This window comes from Carlito syrichta, unplaced genomic scaffold (assembly GCF_000164805.1).
Source record: "Carlito syrichta isolate Samal-C Ts95f unplaced genomic scaffold, Tarsius_syrichta-2.0.1 Scaffold315142, whole genome shotgun sequence".
Taxonomy (NCBI): domain Eukaryota; kingdom Metazoa; phylum Chordata; class Mammalia; order Primates; family Tarsiidae; genus Carlito; species Carlito syrichta.
The window spans coordinates 961,839-972,152 of NW_007259238.1; the positions used below are offsets into that span (position 1 = coordinate 961,839).

General features: G+C 38.6%; 1 protein-coding gene across 2 annotated transcripts in view; it reads right to left on the reverse strand.

The window, feature by feature from the left end:
* Positions 1-10,314, reverse strand: part of DDHD2 (DDHD domain containing 2) — a 31,952-nt gene that overhangs the window by 19,769 nt on the left and 1,869 nt on the right. The window contains exons 2-7 of one of the 2 annotated variants that reach the window (XM_008072365.1): positions 9,796-10,023; positions 8,878-9,068; positions 7,465-7,554; positions 6,896-7,016; positions 4,591-4,680; positions 3,509-3,644 (exon numbers count right to left, since the gene is read on the reverse strand). In XM_008072365.1, the coding sequence (XP_008070556.1) occupies positions 3,509-3,644; positions 4,591-4,680; positions 6,896-7,016; positions 7,465-7,554; positions 8,878-9,068; positions 9,796-10,015 (848 nt within the window). In that variant the 5' untranslated portion in view covers positions 10,016-10,023. The remainder of the gene's footprint in view (positions 1-3,508; positions 3,645-4,590; positions 4,681-6,895; positions 7,017-7,464; positions 7,555-8,877; positions 9,069-9,795; positions 10,024-10,314) is intronic. The other variant, XM_021706107.1, reaches the window with a different exon arrangement.

Consider the following 10,314-nt stretch of genomic DNA (forward strand, 5'->3'; position numbering starts at 1 on the left):
AAAAATCAGCCGGGCATAGTAGCGCATGCCTGTAATTCCGGCTACTTGGAAGGCTGAGGTGGAAGGATCGCCGGAGCTCAGCAGGTCGAGGCTGTGGTGGCCAGGAGCAGCCAATGCACTCCAGTCTGGGCGACAGAGTGAGACTCCAACTCAAAAAAAATAAAAATAAAAATAAAGAAAAAGAAAAAAAAGATAAAAATGGATGTAGATAGAGACTTAATCAAGAGATTAAGAGAGGCTTAAAAGACATATCAACTAATTGCAAGGTATAGACTTTATTTAGATCTCAATTCAAAATATGTATATGTGTACATTTGTGCATATGCTTATATTTATATGAATATGTATATAAAATCATGATAATAGACAATTGGAAATTTGAACAATGACTAGATATTTGATGATATTAAGAATTTTTTTTTAGGTGTGATAATGGTGTTATGGTTATATATTTTTAAAGTCCTTTAAGGTCAGTCACAGTGCTTCACGCCTGTAATCCCACCACTCTGGAAAACCAAGGTGGGAGGATCATTTGAGCCCAGGAATTCGAAACCAGCCTAGATGACACGGTGAGACCCCATCTCTACAAAAAATTTTTTAAAATAAAAAATAGCCAGGCATAGTGGTGCACACCTGTAGTCCCAGCTACTCAGTAGACCAAGGTGGAAGGATCACTTGAGCCCAGGAGTTAGAGGCTATGGTAACCTGTTATGCCACTGTACTCCTCCAGCCTGTGCAACAGAGTGAGATCTCAACTTAAAAAAAAGTCCTTTAAGATACTAACTAAGGCCAGGCGCAATGGCTCATGCCTGTAATCCCAGCACTTTGTGAGGTGGAGACGAGAGGATTGCCTGAGTCCAGGGCTTCAAGACCAGCCTGGGCAACTTGGTGAGACCTCGACTACAATAAATAAATAAAAAATTGGCCAGGTGCAGTGGCTTACGCCTATAATCCCAGTACTTTGGGAGGCTGAGGTGAGGGGATAGCGTGAGCTCACAGGTTCGAGACTAGCCTGAGCAACTTGGTGAGACCTCATCTCTACAATAAATCAAAAATTAGCTGGGCGTGGTGGCACATGCCTATAGTACCAGCTACTTGGAAGGCTGAGGCAGAAGATCACCTGAGCCCAGCAGGTCGAGGCTGTGGTGGCCATGAGTGTACCACTGCACTCCAGCCTGGGAGACAGAATGAGACTCCAATTCAAAAAATTTAAAAAAAATTATCTGGGCATGATGGCACACATCTATATTTCAGCTACTTGGAAGACTGAGATTGAAGGATCGCCTGAGCCCAGCAGGTCGAGGCTACGGTGCCATAAGCGTGCCACTGCACTTCAGCCTGGATGGCAGAGTGAGACTCCAACTCAGAAAAAAAGATACAAACTGAAATAGTTAGAAATGAAATGGTCGGGTGTGGTGGCTCACACCTGTAATCCTAGCACTTTGGGAGGCAGATGCAAGAGGACTGCCTGAGCCTAGGGTTTCGAGACCAGCCTGGGCAACTTGGCGAGACCTAGTTTCTACAATAACTCAAAAAATTAGCTAGATGTGCTAGTGCACATTACTTGGAAGGCTGAAGTAGAAGGATCGCCTGAGCTCAGCGGGTTGAGGCTGTGGTGGCCATGACCGTGCCACTGCTCTCCAGCCTGGGCAATAGAGACTCTGACTCAAAAAAAAAAAAGGGCAGGATGTCTAAAATTTGATTTAAAAGTAATATGGTGAATAGAGAGGCAGTAGACAGAGGTATGAAGATACGGATGAGGCAGAACCGACCATGTGTTGAGGCTTGTTGGGGCTGAATAATTGGTAATGAAGATACATTATATATAATACTGTGTACAAAATTCTCTTAATAAATTTTCAGCATTAAGTTTTTTTTTAGTAGCAGGGTCTCAGTCACCTAGGCTAGAATGCAGCGGCTTGAGCATGGCTCATCACAGCCTTGATCTCCTGGGCTCGAGTGATCCTTCTGCCTCAGCCTCCCAAGTGGCTGAGGACACAGGCACATGCCTCCACTCCCAGTCAATTTTTGTGTAGAGACAAAGTCTCACTGTGTTGTTCAGGCTAGTCTCAAACTCCTGGGCTCAAGCAATTCTCCTGTCTCAGCCTCCCAAAGTGCTGGGATTACAGGCATGAGCCACTGCACCCAGCCTTTAAGAGTTTTTGATCATAAGTCAAATGATAAAAGGATCAGCTCCCTCTCTCAAAATTTCTAAAAGCACATAAAGGTGAGAATGCCAGATGCCAAAGGCAAACAGAACTCATACGCTGCACTAAAAGACTATGCTGGCACAGTCTAAATCAATTTTCAGGTAAAGCTTTCTCAAAATTCCCAGAAAGATTCCTCAATATATTCAACTGCTTCTGCAGTTTAGAGAGAGCAATGTCCTCTTAATAACCTCTTAGCATCAGCTCAAATATTAAAGAATGTGGACTCCATACCTAGTAAAAGCAACACCACAGTGGAGTGTTTGGCATACGGTATACTTAAATCATAGAATATTAAGAACTGAGAGGGCAGGGTTCAGTGGCTCAGGTCTGTAATCCCAGCACTTTAGGAGGCCGAGGCAAGAGGACTGCCTGAGTCCAGGGGTTCGAGACCAGCCTGGGTAACTTGACAAGACCTCACCTCTACAATAAATCAAAAAATTAGCCGGGCATGGTAGCACACGCTTGTAGTTTCAGCTACTTGGCAGGCTGAGGTGGAAGGAATGCCTGAACCCAGTAGTCAAGGCTGCAGTTGCTGTGAGTGTGCCACTGCACTCCAGCCTGGGTGACAGAGTGAGACTCGAACTCCAAAAAAAAAGAACTGAGAAATACAGAATCAGAAAAAACCCTTTCCAAGACCAGCACAGAAACAATGTGATAACTTACTTAATCTTCCAGAGAAGTATCTCTTAGTTCTGTTCTAGAACTGTATTACAAACATACTTCTTTTTGGAGAATCCATAGCTTGATAGTCTCAGTATAAGGCAACCTCCTCTATCATTACCATAAAATCTACAAACAAAACTCCTGGGCCTATACCCTATAAAAGACATGACTTAAAAGTCATTGTACCAACTATAGCTCAAGTTATAAATGCTAATAACTTAATATTTAGGGATTTCCTCCCTTTTTTCCTAGATTTGGACAAATATTTAACTATGATCACAAAAGGAACAACAAAATATGTTGTACAACTTGGGATATGGTTGACTTTTGACATCTGAAGATGGAAATGGTTATACTCTATGGGAAGAATGCAATGTTAGGCTTTAATGCTAGAGAAATAATGAAGCTATAACAGTAAATACTAGTAAGCCAGTAAAACTGAAGAAAATACACACAACTCTCTACGTCTAAACATGGCTAGTTAAACCAAGGGCCTAATCAACATTTAATAACGTTATCGCTTAAGAAATTTTCAATATATACTCCACAATAGCAAAAACATCCCTAAGCATATAATGGTCAGAAAATATATTACAATCACAGCTAACAACTCAAAGATGTAAGATATTACTCACACATCTACACCAGTAGAATGCAAAGGTCTGTGCCAGTTGACTGGAAGAAATTCTACCCTCCCAATCTGCTGATTTTCTTGGGATTTCTTAAAATGTGTCTGCAGCAAGTTCAAGGAAACACTGCGAAAATCATTAACTGAAAAAGAAAATTAATTTATGCATCAACAGTGAAGCAAAAAATCTGTAGAACAGGAACAGGATGCAACAAATCATGTTATTATACTCTCAATTACATTTGCTTAAAACACATATTACTTGAGTCAAAAATAATAAAGTGGTATTCAAGAGAAATTATGAGTGAATATAGGAAAAGATGCTCCTTTTATATAGCACTTGCTTTTACCATACAAAATATTTCATCAAAAAAGCTAAATTCAAAACATGTGTGTCCTGGAAACTGTTTCAATTTTTTAAAATCACATGACAATATGTCAATCAGTATTGTAATCGGGTTCCTAGCCTAACTTTCTGGTTCTTATAAACAACTACCCAATATTTTAGATTTAAAAAAAATACACTGCTTTTTGAAACTGATATTATATCAATTTTAACCTTCCAGAATATAATTCTAGTTTATGCTTAGAATCATTAGCTAGTAAATACAACTCCTTAATTGGGAAAATTACACTGTGAATACTATTCAAGTTTTAGAAGACATTACCTTTCAAAATTTAGTTATACTAATGACTGAAATTTTCCAACTAGGATATCAAGAGTTTTATCACAGTATGTTATAAAAATGATTGAAGCTTCTGTTATTCATTTAAACACTATCATTTTTATGGATCCCTTTAAATTTGGAATGGTCAATTATAGGACTATTATGCCATGAAACAATTTTATAAGGATTAAGGGCTTGTTCAGTCAAGAATTATTAGTCAAGAATATACACTATTAGTCTCAGGAATTTACTAGCACCTTAGGTCTAAGCTGAGAGGCTTTACTACCACCTGTCTTGAACTCTCTAAATCTTATTATGCAGCTAAGGCAACAGACTGATGACTATGCTTTATCTCAGCTCACAGGAGCACTGACTCATATACTCTTTAAATAACCTAATCTTGCACGCTTTGCAAACCTACCACACTGCACAAGGCTTCGAAAGCGGAGATCACAAGCTGGTCCAATCCCATGGACTACAAAAACCAAGTGATCTATTTGTAAAGGTTCTCCTATAAACGAAATTAAAAAGAAAAATTATTCTGTATTCTAAAATCAAACATTCACGATGAATAGGTTATAAATATGAGCAAGTTAAAATACGAACAGGTATGTTAAAAGACATAAAACAGTTCTATAGTTAAGTACTTAGTTAAAAAATAATTTTGGCCAGACATGGTGGCTCATGCCTGTAATCCTAGCACTTTGGGAGGCCAAGGCAAGAGGACTGCCTGAGCCCAGAGGTTCAAGACCAGATTGGACAACTTGGCAAGATCTCTCTCTACAATAAATCAAAAAATTAGCTGGGCATTGTAGCATGCACCTATAGTTTCAGCTATTTAAAAGGCTGAGGCAGAAAAATGGCCTGAGTCCAGCAGGTCAAGGCTACGGTAGCTGTAAGAGTGCCACTGCATTTCAGCCTGGGTGACAGAGTGAGACTCTGACTCAAAAAACAAAAATCAAAATACATTGATTTTGCTTTGCTTCTAATTTATCTTGAAATAAACCTGTAAAATTTTTTCAGGTTTTAAAAGATTATTATTATTATTATTTTTTTTTTTTTTGAGTTGGAGTCTCACTCTGTCACCCAGGCTGGAGTGTAGTGGCATGCTCACGGTCACTGCAGCCTTGACCTACTGAGCTCAGGCAATCCTTCCGCCTCAGGCCTCCAAGTAGCTGGAACCACAGACGCACACCACCACGACTGGCTAACTTTTGATTTATTGTAGAGATAAGGTCTTTCCAAGTGGCCCAGGATAGACTTGAACCCCTGGACTCAGTCAATCCTTTCACTTCTACCTCCCAAAGTACTGGGATTACAGGCATGAGCCACCATGCTCAGCCATAAATTCATTTTTTAAATTTCTTTTTTATTTTTTTGGGCCAGGCATGGTAGCTCACACCTAGAATCCAAGCACTTTGGGAGGCTGAGGTGAAAGGATTGTATGAGTCCACAATTTTTCTTTTTTTTTTGAGTTGGAGTCTCACTCTGTCACCCAGACTGGAGTGCAGTGCCTGCTCCAGACCACCACAGCCTCGACCTGCTGGGCTCTGGTGATCCTTCCACCTCAGCCTTCCAAGTAGCTGGAACTACAGGCATGCACTACCATGCCCAGCTAATTTTTTATTTATTGTACAGATGAGGTCTCACCAAGTTTCCCAGGTGGGTCTCGAACCCGCGGGCTCAGGCAAGTCCACAATTTTGAGACCAGCTTGGGCAACTTGGCAAGACCTTATCTCTACAACAAATAAAAAAAAAATAGCCAGGCATGGCATCACATGTCTATAGTTCCAGCTACTTGGAAGGCTGAAGCAGAAGGATCACCTGAGCCCAGCAGGTCAAGGCTGTAGTGGTCGTGAACATGCCACTACACTCCAGCCTGGGCAACAGAGTGAGATGCCAACTCAGTTTTCCAAGTAGCTGGAACCACAGGTGCTTGCCACCACACCCAGCTTGTTTTTTATTTTTTGTAGAGACAAGATCTACTATGTTGCCTAGGTTGGTCTCAAACTCCTGGACTCAAGCAATCTTCCTGACTTGGCCTCCCAAAGTAAACTCTTATTTTTAAATTGCAGTAAATAGGCCAAGAGTGGTGGCTCATGCCTATAATTCCACCACTTTGGAAGGCCGAGGTGAAAGGATTGCCCGAGCTCTCGGGTTTGAGACCAGCCTGGGCAACTTGACAAGACCTCAACTCTACAATAAATCAACAAAAAAATAAAATAAAATAAATTGCAGTAAATATAAAACCATCCAAGAGACAATTCATCTCCACTGTAAGATAAAAAAGAATTTTACAATCTAGTAAAATGTATTATAAGACCAACCATAAGTGACCCTAACTAGTGAGTAATGAATAATCATCAAGGTTCTACTGAAAAATAATCTTCAAGGACAGGAGTTACCAGAAATAAATTTCAAGTCAAGTAAGAATCACACTTCTTAGAATTAGAACTAAATCAATTCATCTCTACTTACTGACTTCCTGAATAGTACTGTCAAATTTCATCCGCCCACCATATATAATTGGCAACTTTAAAAGAGATGTGTACATCTATTAAGATTCTTAGTAGATGACATGATACTAATCTTAACTTGGAATAAGCCCATTTGATTAAGGATTATTTTTTAAGCCTTGAAATAATCCAAATCCATAGAAGAGGTCACAATTTAAGGAATAAACAAATATATCAAAATATAAGAAAAAAATAAATGATTAGCATTACCACAGTGAATGTCAACAGAGATGTTCTCAACTCCTCTCTTCACTGTTCTGGGTCGACCCTGTTCAGTGGGTGTTGAACCCCATTCATCAGACCCTACAACTGGCTGGTAATGCACCATGAGCTTAAATAGAAAGAATGAGAGCAATAAAGACAATCTCCATTACAGTCATCTCTATATAATAATACATTTTGAAAGTAGGAATGTCTTTCAAAACATAGTCAAATCTCAACTGGAGTTTTGACATGCAACTCCTACAGCTATAAATGAGAACCCTGAAAATACACTAGAACAACAGATCTTCCAACAATATCCTACATATAATGTGTCGATGATTTATTCATTTACAGTGGCATAATTTCCCCTAAAAAAATCCTTTTGTATACATTGAGAGGGATATATAAAAGTAGTGGTTACAAGTTTTAAGTTTCATAATTGTGAATTCAATATAAAATTTGGCAAAGGTTATCCTACACAGAGTTCATAGTAAAAAGAAAACCTATGAAGTTCTCCCCAATGATGCAATTATCCTTTAATCCCAACATTAGAGAAATGCTTTAATTTATTTTACCTTTGGATTATGTAATATAATAATTTCTCTGTTGGGAGACTCCAGTTTCTTTTTCCATTCATCCAGAGTTACAGCAAGCATATAAGTTTCCTTAAAAGAAAACACATCTCAATAGCTTTATCTAATAGCTTTCCTATTAAAACCTATCTTACTCACAAGAACACCACTAGATTAATGAGTTTCAGTAAGACTATCTTACTCCAGTTTATCAAATTTATTTATTTTTTGAGTTGGAGTCTCACTTATGTTGCCTAGGCTGGAGTGCAGTGGCACACTCAGGGCCACCTCAGTCTCAACCTGCTGGGCTCAGATGATTCTTCTACCTCAGCCTTCCAAATAGTTGGAACTACAGGCCTGCACCACCACACCCAGCTAATTTTCTTGATTTATTATAGAGACAAGGTTGCCCAGTCTGGTCTCGAACCGCTAGGCTCAGGCAATCCTCTTGCCTCTGCCTCCCAATGTGTTAGATTATAGGCTTGAGTCACCGCACCTGGCCTGTTTTTAACTTAAAGTTACAACAGATAATTGCATAGGACAAAGAAAAAAAACCACTCCTAATACCAGTATATAGACTAGATAATCACTTTTCACATGCTTATATGTTTCTGTCATTAATATTAATGTTCTACTCTAATTTAAAGAAAAATTTTCATTTTCAGAACCAGAAAAATAAAAGTCAAAAAAGATCAATACTGTGGTCATAGTTTAAGTATTAACAATAGCCAACATTAGGGGAAAAAAATTAAAGGTGTAATATAGTCTATGTGTGTGTGTGTGTGTGTGTGTGTCTATTTTGTTTTGTTTTGTTTGAGTTGGGAATCTCACTGTCACCCAGGCTGGAGTGCAATGGCATGGATCACGGCTCACCGCAGCCTCAACCTCCTAGTCTCAGGCACTCCTCCCACTTCAGCCTCCGGAGCAGCTGGACTACAGCTATGTGCCAAAAGGCCCAGCTACTTTTTTTAATACTTTTTTTTAGAGGTGAGTTCTCACTATGTTGCCTAGGTTGCTCTCGGGTTCTTGGGCTCAAGTCAAGTAATCCTCCTGCCTCAGCCTCCCAAAATGCTAGGATAACAGGTTGTAAGGCACTATGCCCGGCCTTTTCCCACAATATTTTATTTTATTTTTTATTTTAAAATTGTGGGGTACAATTCAGGGTTAGGTATACAAATATTCATTGTGCAGGTACCCTTGTTGATGAGGTGTGTCCCCCCTTCTCCACAATATTTTAAATTCTGAAGAATAAAACTACTGTATCCTGAAACCAACTGGTAAAAGAAAAAGATTTATTACATTTTACAAAGTGATACGGATAGAACTAAACTCTGGAAACGTCACAAAATAAGTGACAAAGACTATTAAATAAGAGAAGGGGAAAAAATGGTGAGTAAAAGTGGGTCACAAGAATACCTCTAAAACTTGACTGAAGCTCTCTGAGTAGGGAACATATTTATTGTCTTTATCTCCCTTGTAAAACCATGTACATCGTCTCACTTCTGATGCTAGTTCATCCCAATACACAGCATGCCGCAGCCTCTCCCCCAGATGAACATCGTATCTGCCTCCATCAGTGGGGACAATGCTCCCATTACAATCTTTTCCTATCAAGGGTTGGAAAGGGGAAAGAAGTACATATTTCAAAATAAATCTCCCGAAATACAATTCTGAGTTACACTTTAAATAATGTACGCAACACACGAATGAACAGTTTATACTTGACTAAACAGTAAATGAAATGGAATTTAATTCCTATCTTTTTCACTAATTACTTTACAAACCATCAAAACTATTCTTGATTTTAATGAAACATAAAAATAATACTACCCAAAAAGTTGTGTTCTTTTCCTGAGAAAAGATGGTAGTGCCAGAGTGTGTGTGTGTGTGTGTGTGTGTGTGTATAAGATTTTTCTGAATTTTTTTGTTTGAGACACCAAAGGTAAATTAATGGTTATCATAATTATTTAGTATACCTAGCACCACTCTTGTTTCATAAAAGAAGAAAAAACAAGTGGCAAGTTAGAGAATTCATTCTTCTGTTATGTGACACCCTGCCCTACATACACTCATAAACAAAAACAAAACATAAGTCATAACAGGAAAATACTATTGGGTAACTATGCAGAAATTATAAGATACTGTTTTCAAAATACAGATGAAATTCTCAAATATTATCAATTGGCTGGGTACTAATGCAGACATTCTATAAGAAATTACTTAGCTGGAAAAATCTAAAATTTAGTTTTAATAGTACTCACTACAAGGACTGCTATATTATGGTTTGAGAGAAATAAAAGTTTTAGTCTACTACAAATCCTCATTTGCACCTACCAGAGCCATAAGCCTCTTCCAGTTGCTGTGAATCCTCAGAATTGAAAGGAATCCATGTCTCCTTAGAATCTATTATCTTACAATAAAACCAATGTGGAGAAACTGGTTCATACAAGTTGCCTGCATCCATGTCTACTAGCTCAAAGGAACTACATGAGTTTGGTGATGGGGATGGATCTGACTGGGACAACTGCTCCTGCTGCAATTCCACTGATGACATTTTGTTCTCTAAAGACACGATAAAAGAAATTATCAGGAAAAGGATTTTCCTCCTATTAACAGTGTAATTACTCAAGCACACACCTGGTCATTTTAAGGAGTAATTTCTACCAAAATAATAATAATAATACACACACACACACGTATAAAAGCGGGCCGCAAACTGTATTTCAAATATTCAAATTTAAAATAGAAATGATAAATTAACATTTGGATAGGGAGAGTTTGTTTTTGTTTTTGTTTTTTTTTTGAGTTGGAGTCTCACTCTGTCACCCAGACTGGAGTGCAGTGGCCACTCCT